The sequence below is a fragment of the Liolophura sinensis genome, chromosome 9 (genome assembly GCF_032854445.1).
Source record: "Liolophura sinensis isolate JHLJ2023 chromosome 9, CUHK_Ljap_v2, whole genome shotgun sequence".
NCBI classification, from domain to species: Eukaryota; Metazoa; Mollusca; class Polyplacophora; order Chitonida; family Chitonidae; genus Liolophura; species Liolophura sinensis.
Window position 1 is genome coordinate 33,345,558 of NC_088303.1, and position 22,316 is coordinate 33,367,873.

At 36.5% G+C, this 22,316-nt stretch overlaps 1 protein-coding gene across 2 annotated transcripts in view; it reads left to right on the top strand.

Moving 5' to 3' along the window:
• LOC135475262 (tensin-1-like) overlaps positions 1 to 22,316 on the top strand; it is a 94,188-nt gene that overhangs the window by 67,296 nt on the left and 4,576 nt on the right. For both annotated transcript variants that reach the window (XM_064755094.1, XM_064755095.1), the window contains 2 exons: positions 20,118 to 20,204; positions 21,084 to 21,255. In XM_064755094.1, the coding sequence (XP_064611164.1) occupies positions 20,118 to 20,204; positions 21,084 to 21,255 (259 nt within the window). The remainder of the gene's footprint in view (positions 1 to 20,117; positions 20,205 to 21,083; positions 21,256 to 22,316) is intronic.

A 22,316-nucleotide genomic window follows, 5' to 3' on the forward strand; every position in this document is an offset into this window, starting at 1 on the left:
GTGGCATGTCATTACATGTACAAAATATTTTTGTTCATTGTTGGTAAAAAAAGAAACAAATAAATGTGAAATATATGAGCGTCGCAATCATTTATCTGTTTTGTTATCATTTATCAGTTTTATTATCATTTATCAGCACATCAGAATCATTGTCAGCCATGCAAAAATTCTGGACTCGTGTGAAGTCAGTTATCTGTTACCTATATCTTGTGTAATGTTTTTCTGATTATACACAGGTACTTCCATGTAAATGCTGTATGAAGTTTTTGTTTAGTCAGTAGTATGCATGTTATATCCCAGGTAGTGGTTACAATTATTGATCTTATCTTGTTGCACACGTGTAGGTATATGGAATGAACTCACCCATTAGTTACATTCTTTCCAGGAATTTGATATGATATGGTCATGTTTTTGGCTGAAGCTGTCAAGAGAAATGTTTAATAATTGGTTTTGATTTTAAGGGATCATGAATGATCCTAAAAGAGAAATAACATAACAGTTGATGCAGTTATGTTGTGTACATATGCCGATAAGGCATGAGCACAGCAAGAGTTGCTCCCCTTTAGCTGCCTGCACAAAAAGACCATACACAGTATTGTGACTCATTCAAATGCTTTAAAATAAAAATTTTAAAAAGTTACTTGAAATGCCTAGAGATGTTCTGTTGGATGCTGTGGCATATACATATGTAGAGCCTTGTAAACCACGACTTTGGCTTGGCCTGAAAGAGGAGGGTTTTTTTTTGGTGTTTTGTCAAGTTATTTAAGTTTGTGTAAAGACTTGCTGAGCCTGTTATGTGATGATTGCTTGATTGTCAGTCTTGGACTTCCCATCACACCCTGACAAGTCTGGTCCATTAAGGATAACAGTAGGCTATTGTTGTCAGCAAGTTTTCAGCATAAACCTTGATACTGGGAACTCTCCAGTCCAGAATTTTCCAGGACCTTTTATAACATTGGGTCAAATTATGCCTGAAAATCTTGACGATGATCATGAGTCGACTGCTGTGTTGTTGCTTCAAGTAAGTAGGCCTGACCAGTTGTACAGGTGTGAAGTTCAGGTGTTTGACGAGTTAGTTAACTATTGACCATTAGTGACAGGTGGTTTGGGGATATACATGTATAGTATCAAAAGTGAATACTTTCCATGGAGCCTTAACATGTGCCTACATGTGACAACTTGTATAAAGGAAAACATTTATGTGGAGCAGAGTGAGTCTCTTGTACAAGTACATAATAAATTTTTTTGTCAAAGACACAGCAGATTACCTTCACTTATAAGGTTATTGATGCTGTATAGGTACTGATGTACTCCAGGCGGCCGTACTGTTGTACATCTGATTAACCTGATGAAAGATCTTGAAGTGATAGGGACTTGTCAGATATATATATATATGCTGTTTTTCCTAACAACGATTTTCTTTTGAATACATGCAAGTTTCAAAATATAAAAGACTTGATGTTATTTATATTAAATGCACATGTGTTATTTGTATTTTAGTCCAACTGCATGTAAATTCATTCATGCATGCATTTAATCAACGTGACTGTATAATTAGAGATCGACAAGGTGCATGTGCTTTAAAAAAAATCAGTAGCAAAGAACGTTTGGAGAGTGAGCGAGGTAAATGTTTTTATGTTTTTGTGTATCAGTTTTTCAGTCGTGTCACTCTTTGTGAATCAGTGTTAAAAATGCTGCTTGAGAAGGACATAATTAATTGTACATGACCACAGATTTGAACCTGTGCATGACATCATATTTTACGTCATGTCGTGAACTTCTTTGTGACATTAAAAACATTTTAATTAATTAACCATGCAGTGTATATTTATTTATCTTCGACTCACTAAACAGGTTTGCTTGCACAGTGATTTGCAGCATTTAGGGGTTTTTTTTGGTTTTTTAGCTCATGATAGCAGTACATGTAGTTTACATGTATTGTATGCAGTGTCTTTGTAAGTGAGTGTCACAAAGATTTAAATATCACTGTATAAAATAACCAGTCATGATTGACCAATTGTAGCCATATTGTAACTCCATCCTCCTACCACAGATTTAAACAGATTATAAGTCATTTATTTGGATGTGTAGTTTATAAAAAAGCAGAATTGTTGGTTTTGAACATTCAACTGGACCACATGATAGACCAAGTTGTGTATGTGGAATTAGACTTAAGTTTGAACGTTGGTGACTGAGGAATATACTCATATTAAGGCGTATTAAATATTGATGTGTTTAACACTGATAAAACCATTTCTGGTTTTATATTTTTGTGAGGATTAAGGGGGATAACTCCTGGCAAACAAAATTTCTATGTAAAGCAGAAATGAGGACTGGATAAAGGCATTGGCAGCTAAGAACCATTGTGAAGATTTTGCTGCATACATTTTAGGTAAATGTGTAGAGCTCATTAGGCAAATTTCTGTCCCTCCAAAAAGAACAGAAATGTTTCACTTTGTTGAACTGTCAGTGTCTGCATTAACTTATTCACCATCAGGGCATAAAGGTTAAGTTTTCATAAAATGTTTTAATGTGTAAAACAAGTGTATATACTGTGTATGCCCCTTGAAATTTAATTTTGTGCAAATACAAGTAATGTTAATATCATTCAACGTAATGAATTCAAGGTGGAAAAGAGTAGTTAATTTAAATAAATAATTTTACGTGCACATGCCACGTCCTCGTTATGAAGTATGCTAAAAAGTCATATTCTAAATTATAAATGTACATTAATTCAGATACTCTCATGAGAGCATTTTTCTGATGTTTAAGAATGTTTTGAACTGTTGGACCTCAGATGTATAAAATCATATCCATACAAAAATAATTATTTTATTCTTACATGTAAAATGTTGTACATGGATACAAGTGATATTTAAATATGGCCTACAAGTTTCATTCATACATGTGGTAGATTTTTTTTATCTTGCCAGTGAAACCACTGATTATTACATTCATGTTCAGTTTTGTCTGAAGTGTTTTCTGGTCAGATTTTAATTGCTCTTTCCAGTTTATTACTCACAAAGGTATTTAGTATATAATAGCTAGCATTTAATGATTTGACAATCTTTTTTTTTTTTTTTTTTTTTAGCTTTAGAGAAATTTATATTTATTTACTGGATTTGACTCCTTGAAGATACATTTGTAGATTGTTATCCACACAATAAAAACAAGAAGTGAGCGACATTAAATTTATTAACTTGGCAGTTTTGAAAATAACACCTGAAACAGTACAACATGTGTTATGCATTTCACATGTAATTATAAAAATTAATAGTATAAGTTAGGTGCTATTTCTGGACGTTAAGGATTTTGTGTGCTTTTTCTTATGTATGTCTAAAGAGCGAATCTGTTTGCATTTTCTCAAACAAAATAATGTTGTGTACTGTAGATACAAATAATCAACAAATTTATTAAATAATAATTAACATTTAGCACGTAAAAAAATGTTTCCCTTTTCAAAATGTAGTTTTTCCCACTAGTATTTCAGTGTTCCACTCATTCCAACTGAACGGCCTTAGACACGGGTCATTAAGATTCAAATTTGTAGCTTTAGGTGTTTAATGGGGGGTTATGACCACCAGATAACATCCCACAGGCTGCTAATACTCTGGCTTTAACTTTGACCCTGGGGTCAGGCTCTGTAGGGGTTCACTCATCTCATAGCTTGTTAACCTGGACATCTCCCTAATTAGCCTGTCCATTCCTTGGCTTCAGTGCATAAAAATCTCTGCTACAAGTTGTTTAGGGGCGCTAAGATTTCCCCTCTGTCTGTCTCTTATGTACCTGCAGGATTTCATGCTGAGCTTCACAGTCACACCTGGTAATTTTGCATTGTCGCGAAAGCCTTTTATCTCTTGTTCTCTCCCCATTGTTAACGGCAGAATGTGTTTGCACTGGTTAGATTTTCTCTTCTCTCCTTGTGTCTACATGACATGCTGTTTTGTTGAATCGGATAGGTATCCAGTCTAACATTTCTTTGTAGAGAGCTTTACATTCTTTAACCCCTCCCCCATTTCTGGATATCTTGTTTTATGGTCAGATTTCACTGCTGTGTCAGTCAACGTTCACAGGTCCTTTGACACTTAGCCGCCTTCTCTGGGATGCTTTAACCATTGGTTTGACCACGCCACCCCCTCATGCAGTCACCTGGCATGGCTCCTCCACCCCCTGGACCTGACATCAGTGTAAGCCACATCATTATGGTCCGGTAGGCTGTAGAGTCTCCTCTCTCCTCAATGGCCACTTGACCATTGTCTGAGTTCCATTGTGGTGAGAGCAAAGAAAACCCATTGTTTATTCCAGGTTTTGTTAGATAATGGGATGAAAATATAAACCAAATGAAATTCTAAACTTGGGCCTGGCTGGAATTTGAGAGGGCTGAGTAAGGGGGTCTCTGCATTGAGCTAAATGTTTCTTATAGCTGCAGAAATGTAGTTTCCATGGGCTCCAATTGCACAAATTGCGAGGATTCTAAGTCAAAATTTGAAATTTCATTTAAATGCTTATCTTTGGACCTAGTGAGTTGAAATTTGGAATAATTAACGAGTGTTATGTTATGATAAAGGCGTCACAGTTTGTTCTCCATGGGCTGTAAGCTACACGTAGGCAGCATATTGAAGATTTAAATTTTGACTTAACTAAAAAATGGCTGTATATATGGAATGAGGTAGTCTAAGGTTGTTTTTCAACTAATATTTTGTGTACCAAATATTTTCTAAGCTATAGTTCTTGGTAAGCCTTCCCTTTACAGAGCTAAAGTACAAAAGCTTTTATAGCCTGTCTCCACATTACTTTAGGAAGTCATAAATATTATAATATGACATTGTTACGGGCAGTCTGACTTATGATCAAGTGAAATTTGAAGTGGTTCAGCCAGCTAAGAGAAGTCGTCCTTTTGGCACCCTGCCTACCAGGCTTAATTGCTCTTTCTCGCCCCATGTTGATACACTGTACCAAAAGTAACAAGTAAGCTTTGTTTACTGCCAAGCTAATGTGGTATGAAATAAAAGAGATTAACAAGAGTATTAAATGGATTTTCAGAACAGGTATGTGGTCATTCCAGCAGAAAGCTGGACTGTTGTTAATGGCCATCTTCGTGAGCCCCAATAAAGGCCTAGCTTTCATGGAGATGTAACCATCAAGTGAGAAGTTTATACGGTTGGATGAACAGTGAAGGGGGTCCCTGTGGAGCCTCAGTGCTACATTCCATCCCCATTGATCCAGGGCATTTTCCAGCCGTTTGATTGAAGTTGTTGATCGCAGAGTGGCAGTTGATCAGAGCAGAGTATGAACACGCACTCCTTACTTCAAGGTGTAGTTTTAACAGTTGAACGCTCAGTACCTCCCTGTCAGCTGATATTAGTGCTGGTGTGTAGAAGTTTTGCCAACAGATAAAAGCTGCCACATACCTGAATGACCCATCAGGTATTTTTGTCAACGTGCTCACTCTGTTCAGGTCTGAAGCTGGGCGGCTTTTACGTGAAGAACCTCTGTTAAAACTGTCCAACCGGGTTAAGCGAATATATCCGGGTTAAGCTCAGTGTTAAGACCTGCCGGCTGGACACTGGTCAAGCTGAACACACACAGGTTGATATGCTGACTAGTACAGTGGTCATTTTGTCCAGGCTACCTATATACATGTACCTGTTATGGTCACTTACTACCTTACTTGTGGACTTTTAGCTGCTTGATACAAACGGACCAGGTGATACTAGCCATTCAGTTAGTGCTACAACAAAGCGGATTTTCAAGTTTTGTGGAACTTCTTTCAGTTCGGAAGACTTTATCATTGTAGTGCGTACCATACACAGTTGCCTGTACAGGTAACGGGTAGAGATGGGGGTTACATGTTCACCTCGTTAACCCAGGTAGAGTGATGATGTGGAGTATACCTGTATTACTTACCGAGATATATGTTAACCATCACAATGAAGACAATCAACAAGGTGACAGTTGACATGAGCATCCTCCTCAAGATACTTTCATCCTCACATAAAGACACAGGCAGCAGCAAACGGTAAGAAAAAGCCTTGCAGAGTTTTTTTTTTTTTTGGAATCAGTTAATGAAAGAAATTTGTATTATTATAGTAATACAGATTCATTGTGAGTTTTTCCTGCCAGTGTTTTTTCTGTATCGTCTGGAAGGTTCTCAGCTATATGATATATATATATATATACACACATGACAAATGCTGAAGAGATTTACTTGAGCAATCGATAAGGAAAGCATGCAGACATACTCAAAGTACTGCACTCAGCGACAGATCTAGAATGGACGTATACATCTTTTGTGTATGACTACAAAGTTAGGTGCAGAAATTGAATAGCTGATGCATAAGCATGAGCTCAGTTTGAAAGCTCATTAATGTTTTATTACAGAGACGAAATTCTGATTTGCACATTTAAATGGCTGGTTGCAGGATTTATGCATGCATGCATGCGAATTTTACTTGTACTTGTAATTACACACTTATTGTACTATCTTAATATTGGCATATGTTAGAAGTATTAACTCTGTGTCGTGTTATGAAATGTTATATCATGTGATGTAATAGTGACAGTATACATAGTAATGCATAGTAAGTGCATAGTAAGTCAGGCATTCCATGATTTTCTGTTGGTTATCATACATGCTTATAAATATTTTACTTGACTCCTGTCTAGGACATACGATGTGTAATTGACTTCAGGCACAGTCTGTATTTAACAGCATATACTCAGATATATAAATCGCTTATAGTCTGATCTGTGATATACAGGTATGTTCCTGGAGTAAACCCTCACTGTAAGTAGTTAACAAATGCGCAAGTTAATGTGTAAAGAGATGACAGTTGTGTGACAAAGTAAAATGGATACAATGAGCAAATGAAACAAGAATTAAGAAGTCAATACTACTAAGCACACGGAGATTACATGTACAAACATTTGTTTTGTGTCTACATGTATTAAAAAAACTTGTTAAATGATGAATATATCACATGAATATGACTTTAATACATTATAAATACATGTAGAGTCATATGTATATTTGATGAAAGACTCATTTTCTTGTTTTTTAACAGTATATTAGAAATACCTTTTTTTTTCAACTAGAGCTTATAATATAATATAAGCTATATAATTCAGGATATAATTCAGAACAACAATTCCTTTCTCATTCGTGCATGAATGTGTACCCTACCTCAAAACATGTCTAATTTTATCAAAATTGCATGTAGTCCGTCATACGTGTCACACTGTTAAAATTACTCAGAATTGTTCTAGTTGGATAAAAATTGATTAGATAAACACTGGCAGAGAGAAATGTTCTTCTGTCTGCATCACTGACAGTCAGATGGACAGGAAGGAATTCTGTACATTTGAATGACTACGTGATTACCCCACCTGGGCGCATAGATACCAGTTACTTAGCAACGCGGCTATGCTTGCCCGGTCACTTTGAAGGTGTCAGCGGTTATAGTGGGCTCCAGTTATGATGTTACATGGCTGAGAACATGCCCACAATGTCAGCTATGTATCCCCCAGCTTTTGTGATGGTCAGGCCCAGTACATGTTGAGGCTGTTTCAATCGGCCGTTTCATTCCGTATCAAGCACAGGATATAATAGAGTTTACCTGGCACTAACTATAGTTAGTGAAGGCTTCAAGCTATGATGAAGAAGAGACTTGATCTGTGTTATGTGAAAAGCACCAAACGCTAAAGGGTATAATTCGAAATTATATGTTTCAACAGAATAGGAAACCAGCTGGTCGAAGACTCTGCCAAAAACTGAGAACACCAGAAAGTGTTAAGAGATGTTGTTTTATTCTTTGATCTAAAGCCCATGCTGAGCTTCTGCTAAGTTTGTGCTTTCAGATGTACTCTGTGATAAGTGATGAGATTTTCTGTCTGTGCTTCAGTTGTCTTAACTATGTAATACAAAAGGAAAACATGTATATACAGAATGAAAAAATTGGTAGTTGGATCATGCATGCAAGGTGAAGTTGATCAAAGACAAAAAAATTACATATACATAAATGTTGACCTAGATTATTTATTTCATATACCGAACTAGTAAGGAATTTTGTGGTATAAAAATAGGAGGCCCCATTGTTGTGGCCAAGCTATATTATTTGAGGGTGTTAACACATATCCCGTTTGTGATGATCTGGTTGACCACAGATGCCTCCTAGAGTTACACAAATGGGCATACTTGTTCGTCCCCTTATCTGAGAAACTATAGCGTATTGTTCATTCTTCATTGTTACACATAAGTTAGATCTTACGGTTAGATATCGTTCACAGATCACTTTTCAAGCCAGCTCTCCTCCGGGCATTGAATCATTGCTACTCGCGTGTAGAAACACATCATGTTTATCTCTTATGCTCGCAATAAATATTCTGCCCATCTCTTAATTTAGCGAGAATTCTTAAGCCTGAGACTATCTGAAATGAAGAACGTGTAGTTGTGTTTTATATCCTTCTGTTTGTTATAGTATACTTGGTATGCTATTGTTGTCATAGCAGGCATGCCCTTGTGATCTTATCTCTGCACCTCAAATAGATTACTATCGTTTTTCCTTTTTAATTCACGCACTACATGGTAGTCAATCAGATTTGTCCAAGCAGATGGCGCATGGCAGAGAATCGGGCGTGCATATTTACCGTGTACTCTGTCATTCTCTCCTGATAAAGAAAGAGGTAAAAACTTCCAACAAATAGCTAAGTGAAATTAAATACAACGGAATGTAAATTCCTAGCTCTGAAGAACAACTGATTAATCTGTATGATGTTAATAAACTGTCATATCTTAATATTGTTTAGGCATGCAGCCACTACTTTGATCTTCTGTATGCGTGGAAAATCTCATGTTTACAACTCAGTCCCACATAGATATATGTTGCATTTTTTCCCCCTCCATACATCAGTTGCTGTTGATGGCATTTGTAAAATCAGTGACTGACATATGGATATTGATGGCGTTAATTAACTGTCTTCATAAAATTATTTAAAATGACTTCATGTACAGAAATCTTCATTATAAATGTTTTTTTTTTTGTATTTCCTGGATGAATGAAAGTGTAAAGGACTCATCAAAAGATTATGTAGATATGTATATCCTGTTTTTATATGTATAAATGTTTTTATCCATAACATTTGCTAAATTTCTCTTCCTTTTTCTGTTTTCTTAAAATATAGAATTTGGTTTTGTTACTGTATTAATATTTTACGTGTGCTTGCGTCCATTAGAGTATACCTGTCATAACTATATGAGCGTAACTACACTCATTCTGTCAATGTTTTCTGATTTTAATTATGCAGTGACACAACATTGATGTAAAATATTATCAAACTTTGACCATCTTAACTATCAGAGGTTCTGCTTTAGTGTATACATGTGGTACATGTGTATTTTGTTTGTTATGTTTTATTGTGTTGTCACATAGTGTTTTGGACATGTAATGGCAGACACGTGCATTCCCTTAACACCAGGCGTTCCCTGCATTGCACATGTTTATCACAAACATTTTCCACACCCATAATTCTTAAAAAGCGCACCAATGCATAACATTAATATGTGTATAGTGACATTGAAATTAGAAATCACTTGTTGGAAATTCGGGCATGGGGTGCATGCCTAATTTGGGGAAGAAATGAAAAGTATAAAAGTAGTTCAAGTGAGCATGTACTTGCACAAGGGAACATCTGGCAGTGAACTGAACTGCTGCAAGAGTTGTGTAACATTACACCTTCTGTACAACAGACCTGTATTGTTGTCATCAATACTTCAGCCAGGCAGTATTGATTTACTGACTAGCTATCCCCCCCTGGGGATTGATATACATGTACATGTACCTTTGAAGTCAGCATATGTTTATTGTACATGTATTCATCCTAGCCAGTCTCCCATCTGCCCCGACCCCTGCAGTCCTGGACATACATTGATAATGTTGATGCATGCATGGTCTGTCCAGATAAATTGGCACTGAAATTTTTATAACATCTAAACCTTGATGTTTGTGGGAGGTTTTTTTTTGTTGTTGCTATCAGGCTAGGAAGGATGATAGCCTAGCTACTGGATATATCATTATTGATGCCCAAAGCGGTTTTCGTGGAATCGCTGATATAAGCCAACTGCAGTTGATAGAAGTAAGAATGTTACAAGTGTTAAGTGCTCTAATTGAATCTAAAGATAGAACATAGAAGCAGTGCCAATAGTACTTGTATATCATTGTTTTTATAGCTGTTTAATATCTTTATTTTTCTCAGATGTTGGTAGATTAGACAGAAAATACACGAAGCCACATTACTTTATATATATAAATACATACGCAGTAGAGACTTTGAATAAATCTGTGACTAAGTTGCACATTTTGCGGGATTCTAACGGTTTATTGTTCATAGAAAGGTGTTTTGATGATATCCTACTGGAAAAATATAAGTATTATTTATGATATTTATTTGTCTCTCAGTAAAAATGCACGTTTTGAAGCTAGAATTTAGGTCCGTTTCATTGATAAAACTGCTTTTCCCTTCCCAAAAGTCAAGCAGAAACATGCTTGGGGGAGAAATGAACAGAGGTGTTTGGATTAAGTGGTAAGCCCAAGAGATTAGCTTGGCTTTGTGGACATTTTTCTCAGCTGAACAAGAAGGTACTGTTCTTAACATAGTTCAAATGTTTCACATTATTCCCAACATGGTTTTGCATATTTGTAATGGGAAAAATGAACTTGGAGCCATCCTTTCCATGGCTTCAAATTTGCTTTCTTGTCCTGTTTGTGTACACACGTTCAAGTATGTTTGGTGTATACAGGGAGATATCACACAAATCCAAAAACCCTTATTTTTTGGAAAATCAGAGGCGTACTTATTGTATATGACTCTTGCTGTTTTAATATTATATATGAATTAAGCATGTATAACTGTGACTTTTATTGATATTTCATTTTGCTGTATTATTGGACAGGGCTGTGCTGAGCTTTGAGCACGTACATAGCCATTAACTTGACAGGCATCACTTGGCCTGCGGTGTAAGCATAACTTTCTGTACAGCATCTCAAAAAGGGCATGATCGTGTACTGTAAAAAATTTCAGTTCATATCTAGTCAGAACACCTTAAGATTTTGGTTATCAAAACATCTTCAGATTCTGGCTATTAAAACACGTTCAGATTCTGATTATCAAAACACGTTCAGATTCTGATTATCAAAACACGTTCAGATTCTGATTATCAAAACACGTTCAGATTCTGATTATCAAAACACGTTCAGATTCTGGATATCAAAACACGTTCAGATTCTGATTATCAAAACACGTTCAGATTCTGATTATCAAAACACGTTCAGATTCTGATTATCAAAACACGTTCAGATTCTGATTATCAAAACACGTTCAGATTCTGGATATCAAAACACTTTTCGGATTCTGAACCAGAATTTTTCTCATCATGTGAATACTGATACTAATTAAATGCATTGAGAAGCAATCAGTACATTTAACCTCCATGGAAATATAGTAAAGTTCCAGCCACTTTGTGATTTATAGGGTGATCGAGCTACGTGTATGAGTATAGACCTGGACAGATGATATGTTTAAATCCCTGGATGACTTGGATGGCTGGTACATGTATATTATATGCCTGTATTTCCAAAGCCCTGTGATAGGTATACGTTTGGGTTTAGGCTTAGAGCCAAGATTAGAGAGTTTTCTTTTCATGGGTCCGACAAACTTTGAGACAGCTACATTAATCTTGTCTTGTCTAGTTTTATTGGAAGGTGGGCAGAATGACTTTTTTTGGTCAAGTACTAAACTCTGCCATCTTATATGTTTAGTTTCTGTACATTGTAATGTAGAGAATAAACCAACCTCTGTTTAAAAATATTGATAAATCAGTTAAAGCCCAACTCAAATTATGTCTGTTCTCTTTAATTAATTAAGTATATTACGTTACTTTAATTGTGTATATAAAAACATTGCGGTTCTGTTGTACTGTTTTCGTGACTTGATTATATCAGGTTTTGTTTTTTTTTTAGACAACAAGGGTTAATTGTTTGTTTGCAACACTTGTCCGTATGTGTTTAGGTGGCGTGAGAAAGTAACATTGCCTTGATCACATTGACTTGTTGGCTTGTGCTTGTCCTTTGTCTTCTTTACATCGGACTGACATATGTCTAGTTGTCTTAATCAGGATTAATTCAAGTCTACAGTCATTACCAAATGACAAATGCTGAGTCAGAAAAACAAGGCATTTGCAGGTTAATCGTATGATGGCTTGTTACATGTTAATTAAATACTAGTTAAGTGAGTCAGCGCAAGAACCATGGCTATTGATATTAAAGGGTCTGTGTAACCTTGGTATAACACACAGTATGTGTACCATTACTGTGAGTGTTGTGACAGTATACCCTGAATGCTTGGACTGTGTACTGTGAACACTTGGCAATATACTGTTTGGGGTGTGATGGCAGTATGTTTATTGCCTTTTCCAGTAACTACAATTTCAACAGTCAGAACTTAAAATTTCAAAAGGAAAAAGATTTATGCTGCTTCCTGGGTTTTTAACATTGTGCATACTTCAGTCACTTTGAAATTTGTACTTAAAACTTTATTTCCGTGCATTTTTGTATACTTTGTATTACTATTGCTTTTCAAGCTTTTCACATTTGCATGTGGTAAGTACTATGTGCTTGAAAGATACTTTAATGGATTTTTTTCTTTCCTTTGAAGTCAGGTGGAACAGATGTAAATTTAAAACAATTAAGGATGTAAATCAATTCAGTATATATGTGATGTTTAGCCTATCTAATACCAAGCAGAATGTTAGATTGGTTCACGTGCATGTGTGGCAGTACTAATGCCTTGTCTGGTCAGAAAGAATTTGGGTCCGTTCAGTCCTCCAGTTTGTGAGGAGAATTAAGACAACAGTGATATCTGTGGCAGGGGATGATGACCAGAGGCCACAGGGTCTCAGGCTGAGTGGTCAAATTGAAGTGGACATTCCAATCACATCAAGTGTGGCTGGCTGATAGAGGAATGTGTCCCCACCCTAACTTTGTTAGCAGATCAGTGAGGCTCTTGAAGGGGAGGGTGGAGGAGTGCAATCGGTGGACACATTGTCCATATTTCTGCAAATGTAATCTCATAGAGCTTAAAAAATGAGCAACTAATATATATGTATAAATATATCCCTGTTGTTGATGTACGAAATAATTAAAACGTACACCTGGACGTGTAAGTATCACGGAAAAAAGGGAGAAAATCACTTTTTATAAGATCAAACAAAGCTGTAAAGACAAAAGATCTAATAAAGATATCAGTGGACGATTGTCAGAAAAGAGTTCGATTGATATATCACGTTATGGTTTAAACTGACATTACTTTGAAACTTCATGACAGTCTCGGTTTGTTTAATAGATCATAAAGGTAATTAATCATCCTATCCCTGGTGTTAACCTTGATAGAAAGATTGATTATGTGCATGCTGTACATGTACATGTTAACTAGTTCATAGTTTGGCAGATTTAAGAATATATGTGTGATACGGCTATGAAGTTTTTTTTTTTTTATGGAAGTTATGGTTAACTAGCAACAGTAAAATTAGGAAAAATTTACTTTCTTTATAACGTTAATATACATTGCCTTTACTCATCTAGAATTTTTACTGTTACCATGCCCATGTGTTTAATTTCACAAAAGATGCAAATTTACTTTGCACTCTTTTCCTGTAGTTAATTCAGTCAGACTGTTTGCGATTCAAGGTTCTCGGTGGGAGTGCCAATTCATGTTTGTGTACGGCAAATTTGACATTTTTCGCCTTAGCGAAATATTATCCCATATTGTTAATTTTTCTCCCATAGGTGAGGCCAGCAAGTGAATATTTTTAGCTGCTTGGATCAGACTTAAATATTTAGCTTCTGAATAGTTTAGATCAACATTGGAAGGAAAACCCCAATCAAAACATCCTGTCTGTACATGCATGTTTATCAGCATAAAGTCTGCTGTCAAGAGTGGAAGTGTCAGTCTAACCATAGATTACCTTCCTTTGTCTACTGGGGAGGACTGCCATGTCACTTTAACCCACCTTTTGTTGATTACAAACTACCTGGGGGTGTTGACTCAAGCCTTCAGCACCCTGGGGACTGTTGTTGCTCAGACCTGTCCCCCAAGGTTCTACCTTGAAGAGAGATTTAAATTGTGATCAACAGATTTCATACCTGTTACAATAGCTAAATCTCTGCCATTACCTGAAGGCGACAACATGTGTTAACTGCACTTAAAGTCTCCTGTTAAGTCAGTGTCATGTCAGACACCTTTCTATTGGCCTCTTCTGATTGCCCAATGCTGGAATGTGTGAAATTCTGGCATCTGACAATCAGTCATAAATATGCAGGCTCTACATGGTTATATACTGTCAGCTAATGCTACCTCTTTATAGAACTGGACAGTCCAGACCTGCTCTACCACACCCCTTCTAACACATCAACAAGAACATCTTCTTTTCCCCATCTTGAGCCACTTTAATCAGGGTTTATGCCCCCTTTGAAGATTGCCCGAGTGTTGTTCTCCTGCATTTCTGTTATTTAAAGATATTCATGACATCATAAGCTCTCTAATCAGTTTTATTTCTTACTTCAGAATCCATAGTGAATGAATAATAAAAAAAAAACACCCTGTGAATTGAAGTGTGTTTTAATGCATATATATTCTTGGTTTCATAGCGTTTTGTAAAGAACATGCATGTTTCAAAATTATGATCAAATATTAGTGATATATGAGTTTTTCTTCTTGGGTGTTTTATTATAGAAGACAGTTACATGTATATAAAGGCTATACAACAGCTTGTCCTTAAAAATTGAAACTCTCAGAGAGAAAAATTAAGAAAACTAGTAATCGAAGGTCACAAAATAGACACTTTAAGCCATATCGGAAGATATCTTTACTTATTTTTTTTTAGTGCAATAATAAATTAAGAAAAATGTGGAAGATGGATGGACTTTTGTAAAATTGCTACTTGAATGTGAGGGTGTAAACATTTCCCTTCTTCATTTTTACACAGGCTTAGCAATTTTCTGTTAAGCTCTTTTAAGAATTAAAAAGTTAATACATTCAGTTAATTTTAAAACATCTTTTGCAATACACAGTAAGTTTTGTAATCTCCTATAATATTGTTGAGATCCTTCTGTGTGTTAATTTCCCTTATCCTGACCAGCATATGTTTGAAATCATTCTGGTTAGTTAGCTATTGACCTGTATAACATGGTTCTGTTAGATAAGGGTTAACCTCCCACTGCTCAGATCCTTGACTTCCTGTCAGCATGAACACTCATGGTGGCCTGATCATCTTTGATCACCATGAACGTGTTCACCACCTGCTGATCAAGTTACTGGATCATAAAGCAATAGCTTAATACTTGGAAGACATGGAAGTAGGGTCTGTTGAAGGATTAATATTGGGGATTTAATTTGGTAATCACAATTTTTAGAAAATGTCTGCAGTGATGTCATAGCTGTTCTGAGCCAATGATCACCACTGTCATTGATCATGTGACTAGAGTACTGGTGGTGAAAACAAATCAAATTTAACCCAGGTGAGATAGGCAGTAAACAGGAGTTTAGCATGGAGAATAAAATGTAAAACTTTTAGGTAAGAAATCCTTTTTGGAAAAGTAATCGGAATGTTCAAAACTATGAATATGTCAATGTCATCATGACATACCTCTCTACTATATGTTGCAATAGGCATTACATCAGGCATACATTGCAACTGCTTTGTTAGACAGTCTGTATCAGTGTTTGCAGATGTACTTCAAACCATTACTAATTTAAGATGGCAACCGTTATTGTGTAGCTGAACTTAACTTATGATAGATTAATCAAAACTTAGTTCCTTGGGGTAAATTATAACCTGGATCTTTCCCCAAAACAACACAGCCTTCATGATATGAAAAGAGTCTGTATTATCTGTAAAACTTGTTTGGGTGCCAAATCATTGAAGAGATTAAGCATCTCAGTTGTGCTTCAAATAACAAGTAATATATTACCATTATTTGTGCAGTTATGCCAATATGCTAACCAAGAAGATCGATATAATGGTTTACACCTGTTGCTTACAACATTGCAAAAAGCGTATTAACTAAGTGGGATATAATTGCACTAACTGCACTAAGTTACTTGTAAAATGCACGGGTTGTTTGACTTAGCTCTCTCCTGACTTCATGGACATATGAATGTGTTTGGGATCGTGCATGCATCTGTTAATGGGTTCCCATCTTTAGTTGATACCTCATACGACATACCTCCTGTCACCCCTCCAGTGGGCCCTCTACTTTACCTGTACGTTCTTGCAATTAGGAAATGAGGTTGCTCCATTGGGTTCAGGAGAGGAAGTGATTGGATTAGCTGTGAGATGGGTTGAGGGTTAATCCTTCCAGCTAATAGTGTTAGCTAAGGCATCAGAGCCAGAGCCCTAGGACAGCAGGAAACTCTTTGTGAGAAGTCAGCTCATGTAGATATGACACTGAGCTGGGGGTCTATCCCACACCCAGAGGCTAGCTACAGGGCGCACTCTCAGTCTCTCCTGTATAAAACTAACCTGTACCGTCCTGCTGACATAACCCACCTCACAGCCAACCAGGATTCCAGTGAGAGACGTGATAGGTTTGGGCCAGAGGAAATGAGGGAAGGGAAGGATCGTCTTTAACAACTTGCTTAATTTTCATAACATTTGTGATAAGGTCATGCTCCTGGAGGTCAGATCGTTACTTTTCAAAGTTTGACTGCTCTGTAAAGATTCTGAATGAAGTTCATCAAGTGAACTGAATCAGTCCAAAACTGGAGCAGATCATCACGCTGAGTTTTATACGGGTTTATGAAAGAACTGAGTACTAATTTCAACTTCCTCTGGAACAAATTGGAATCTCTTGTAATCAACAGAATGCGATTTGACATCAGCCTTACAAAGAACTATGGACAAATGTACCTGCTGGAATGGTAAATTTATATTTCTTAGGTGTTCTTCTTCCTTTCAGTGATTTTCGCATGATGTTTACTTTGTCAGTTTGAGTTCCTCTTTATCCTTTATATTTTCGTATTATGCATTTATGTATATACTGCATGAGTATGAAGAAGATAACTCATTCTAGCTTAAATTGATACAGGTTATGTACATATACTGCATCTGGTGCTTGTGAATTTACAAAGAGTATGGCTAAGGAGGTATATAAGCTTTGTAAATGGAAGTGTGTCCACTGAAACATGCTCAAAATATGTATAAATACACAATGAACTGACCTCTACTCCTAATAGAAGTAATGTGTCTGCATGCAGTGTTTGTTACAACCAGGTAGCCGAACAGACTTAGAGCAAATGTGGTTGACATCAGCAAATATTTGTCTTAGCCAGCGGAATTTTCTTGGTCGTTCAGGGGTTGACTGTCAAAATCTGGCCTGCCATGATTTGTGTACACATCAAACACAACACAGGCTGCAGTTGTCCAGGCTGTGATCTGTATCGACTTGAATGCAGCTTTTTGGACAGCGGAGAAGTCAGTTCAGAGTCATCTGTAAGGAATTTTAAATGACTTCCTGAAGAAGATTTGCTTTGTATGAGTCAGGAAGTTAAAATAACTATTGCTCACTGATCTGGTATTAGAGTATGCGTGTAAGATTCAGTGTTCAATTCATTGCTGTATTATATGGAACATTAGATTCTTGGCAAGGCTTACGTTAAATAGTTAGTAACTGCCACCTCAGCTTTAGCATCGTCGTTTAGATAAAAAAGTTGCAACTTTTATTACAAGAAAATCTTGTCACTCATACTAATTTATCATGGTATAAGTGTAATGGTGCCTACTTCATTTTTGGGTAATGTTTGCTTAAACACAATTGCTACATATAAATGTACACAGAAGTATCAAGGAAAAGTTTTTTGGTCATGCTATGTACATGTTAAAACTGTTGGTAGCTCATGCAATATTTTAATTTAATAAATTAAACTGGCGGAAGAGAAGACCACCTTGAAGAATGCCAGTGCTGAATTGATATCGACGTGTTTTAGTATTCTTAAAAGGCAGTAAATTGTCTTATAGCTACAGTGTCTATAATTAACATTTATTTTTCATAAGAATATATTTTTGTTTGTGCACAATATTATGATAATTGTTTAATTCCTCCAACAAGCCGTGCAGACTGTACAGTTATGAGACCGTGCCTTTATTATATTTTCCAGCTAGGGCTGTGGTTAATTTAGTGTAAGTCTGATAGAGATAGCCTCTGGGAAGAAGGCTGTGTTGGGTGACCCTGTAAAAAACACTGGTGTAATAGAATGTACATGACATTTGAATAGGCTTGTTACAGGATAAATTACTACAAAAAAACTTGTCCACACAAAAGGAATAGAGATAATAGTGTCTGACCAATTGTACATGGAGCAGAACAAATCTCCTCTTTTTTTTTTTGGGCTGGTGGACATGGGTCTGTGTTACAAACCTCGATGTTAAAACACCGTGTTATCTCTGTCATCTGAAAGCTCCAGTCTGAGGGAGCCTTTATATGAATATAGTAGAGAGCAATTGTGATAGCAAAGCGGGTGCACTTTGGGATTTTAATGCCTAACTAAAGGATTCAGTGATATGATGACTCACACTGGGCCTCTTTTGTCGCTCCATGATTTGGAACCAGTCTATCCGTATGCTACTATTGTATGCTCAGCAAATAGTCAGTCAAAGAACTTTCCTCAAATATAAACTTCCAAGAGTTCATGTTGTAAGCCTAGCATTATAACAAGGATAAAGGTGAGCAAGATTTTGAATGAGGTACCAGTTCACGGTCATTGGATGGTCATTGGTTGCGGGTTTTCCGGCGAGGGCAATATGCTTCTATTAAGTGTGCATGCAACTGGAAGTTAACATTCACCTTTGTACATGTATGTGTGTGCGCGTGCGTGTATGTGTGTGTGTGTGTGTGTGTGTATATATATATATATACATATGTACATATATATATATATATGTATATCCATTCATGGGTATCTGAATACACATTCAAATCTCTTCAGGATGAGTGTAGATCATAGACTTTTGAACAGACTTCATTCCTTGCTGCCATTGTGCCCGCTTTGATGCTAATCCCATCACACATTTTTAAAATGCATATTTAAATGTAATCTTTGTAAAAATAGGCCAGATGAAAAACATTTTTAGTGCTCACAGTGCTGAGAACATCAGCAAATAATATGAACAATTGGTGTAGCTGGGTCAGGATGATGAACTTTTGAAATAGAATGGAAGATCATGCATTTACTTTTTAATAGCTATTTAGGCCAAATGAATCGGTTTAAAGAATAACTTCAGAAATCCTATGTAGATGGAATTCTTTTGGCATAGTTTTCAGTAGTATTGTCACAGTTTACAGTGGTTTTAAGAGCTGAGTTAGGCCGAACAAAAATGTATCATATCAGTAGCACAAGACTAACTGCCAGTAATTGCTACAATTAACTGCTTTTTCACTGGTGCATTCCTTTGCCTTTTTTATCTGTACATGTGTCCTTAAATTAGAATTTATGCATTTTGAGTGAGGGTGATCAGTAAAGTTAAACCATGTTTGCTTGTTGATACGATACTGTTGATACTAGATGATGAAACTTTATCAGCCTTCAAATCATTGCCCCTCTTTTATCATTTAATCCCAAACCAAGGCTGATAATAAGAAATCTCAGTCATCATGCACATACAAGGACTTGAATGATTAGTGTAGATTATTTTCTCATTAGATTTACATGATCTCTGATACAAGTACATTGTGCTGGTGACAAGTACATTGTGCTAGTGAACGCCTAAAATTTTTCACATGATTAAATTGCACATTTTACCTAATTCTGAGAGTTCTATTGACCATAAAAGGTGTTTTGAGGTTTGTTTGGAAGGAAATAGGATGATATCAAAAAAATTGCAAGTTTCCGCCACAATAGTATTATTTTACGACATTTATTTGCCTTTATGGGGGCAATTTTTGGTCACTTCCCAGATACATGTGCATAAACAACATTAGTGTACTACATGTACCCATGATACATGTTAAAATCCTCTCCAGATCCACATGCTGTATCCTGACTTATGTTTTCCTCTTTTGACTCCACAGGCTTGACTCGTTACGGAACCTAGACAGAAGTTACATAGAAGATGAGTCTTTGAGGCATTGTTCCTGGTATCAACCTGGTATACCAAGGTAGGTAATTGCCTAATCCACCTAGGGTCAGCTAATGGAAGGTTTCACATTCCTGTAATAAAAATCAGACACACAAAACATTACAGATTGCATTCCCTGATATCGTTCATTGTAAGCCTTACTGCGTTATGCCATCACACACAAGATGCAGGTTCAAACCCGACCTTGGGCAGATTGTCCCCTCTCTTAGTCTTTGTGGGGGGCTTTGGTTAAATTAAACAATTAATGACTTATGTAGCCATTTACCCAGTCCACCAGTCGTTAATGGAAAACCATGCACTTCATCGTCTCGCTAATTTGGTGTGCATATATCTGTGGAAAAGTTCATCAGTAACCTGCCAAATGTCGGCTGAGAGTCCGGATTCCTTCTACCATTGTGTAGGTGAGGATAGCTTTAATCAACCATCAAATAAATAATCAACTTTTAACTTGTTTTTGACTCCTTCATGATAACACCCGACTTGTAATATCCTATTTGCTGTACATTACATCTACATGTCTGTTAAATATATATGCATTCACAGGCTAAGTCCGTCAGATTTCTCCATGTACAGCTGTATGTACATTTGTAACACAAATGTGACATTTTTTTTTACATAGTTGAGAAGAGTAGCACGTTTTATTTGCATGATTTTGACGTGTATATCTTTATCATGTCGATATGTTAGTCGTAACTTATCGTCATAGAATGTGATTAGCTGATAGCTAAACATGCGGTTCACTGGCCATCAGCATACTAACTAATACATGCTTTAAGTTATCTGTATGTCATATTCTCAGTTTAATGGCTTCAGCGATTAAGACAGTATGGGGTGTTCGAGAAATTTGTTTTGTGCGATACATATCGCAGTGATTGTTGTTTCCTCTGCTTGTTTGTAGAGAGATAGCTCTTGATATTCTACAGCAAGAGGAGATTGGATCGTTTATTGTTCGCGACAGTACAACACATCCTGGCTGCTACGCTCTGTCTGTCAAAGTGCCAAAGTTTGAAAATCCTTCAGGGATTTCACATTATCTTATCCTGAAGACTCAAAGGGGGGTCAAATTGAAGGTAAGAAACGTGCCGAAGAGGCATCTTTTTTCTTTCTTTTTTTTCTGGACCGTACTCCGTTTGCCCCCTTGGCTGCTTTTTGTATCACAGGCTCAATACATACCCTAGGGTGGGGTTTCTGTTTTGCTTGTCACTCAGAATTAAAGAAGTATTTGCAGCTTTCTCCTTGTGTACATTGTTGTCCCGGTTTTGCTATTTGCACCGTAGTAGCAGGAGTTATGCAGGGAACGCTTTTATTGGCCAATCCTTGAAGCCTGTACAGATGTGGTTGACTTGTGTGCTGAGCTGATTTTGTCTTTATGTTGCCATGTACGTATATTGACAGCGTGGGGCACTGGTTATAATGTGAAGTAAGTTAGTTATAAGGGGACACTTAGGCTGAATATAATAGATAGTGAAATCACAACAGCATGAACTTGTCTACTACAATGTATTACCATGCTTTGAATCTGTAATCTATGTCATATGAAATTCAAAGTCAGGTTTTTGATACGAGAGGTTATTAGTACAGACAGTTTAAATAAATGATAGTGGTTTAACACCATGGAAGCAATATTTCAGCCATATTTCAGCCATATATGAAAGCTTGAAGTGCATGTAGCAGCCTTACTTGAATATGAACTTGTTAAAATTCAGTGGGGTTGACTTTCTTTTCCATTGCTCTTTCGATTAAAATAAGACAAGACAAAAAGAAAATATTTTGTTAATATTTTATTTTTCATCCATTGAACTCAATTAATATCTTAAGAGCAGTCTTGTCTAGAATAGTCTAATTAGGTGACATAACTTTAGGTGACATGGGAATATGGGAATAAGGAGGAGTTGCATGTGACAGCTCATAAGATCAGTAGCGCCTCAGCCATAGTGGTGGGATGAATATGTAGAATATATGGCAGAATTGCTCCAAAATGGCTACCTATTTCTTCAGCCTTTTCAAATTTTGCAAGGTGTTCGTTTAAGCATATTCTGGAGGCATTATTTTGTGTAGACTGATATAAATTATACTTTTGCAGAAACCCTGAAATTGGCTAATCTGACCAAGTTAGTTTTGTCTCCAAAAT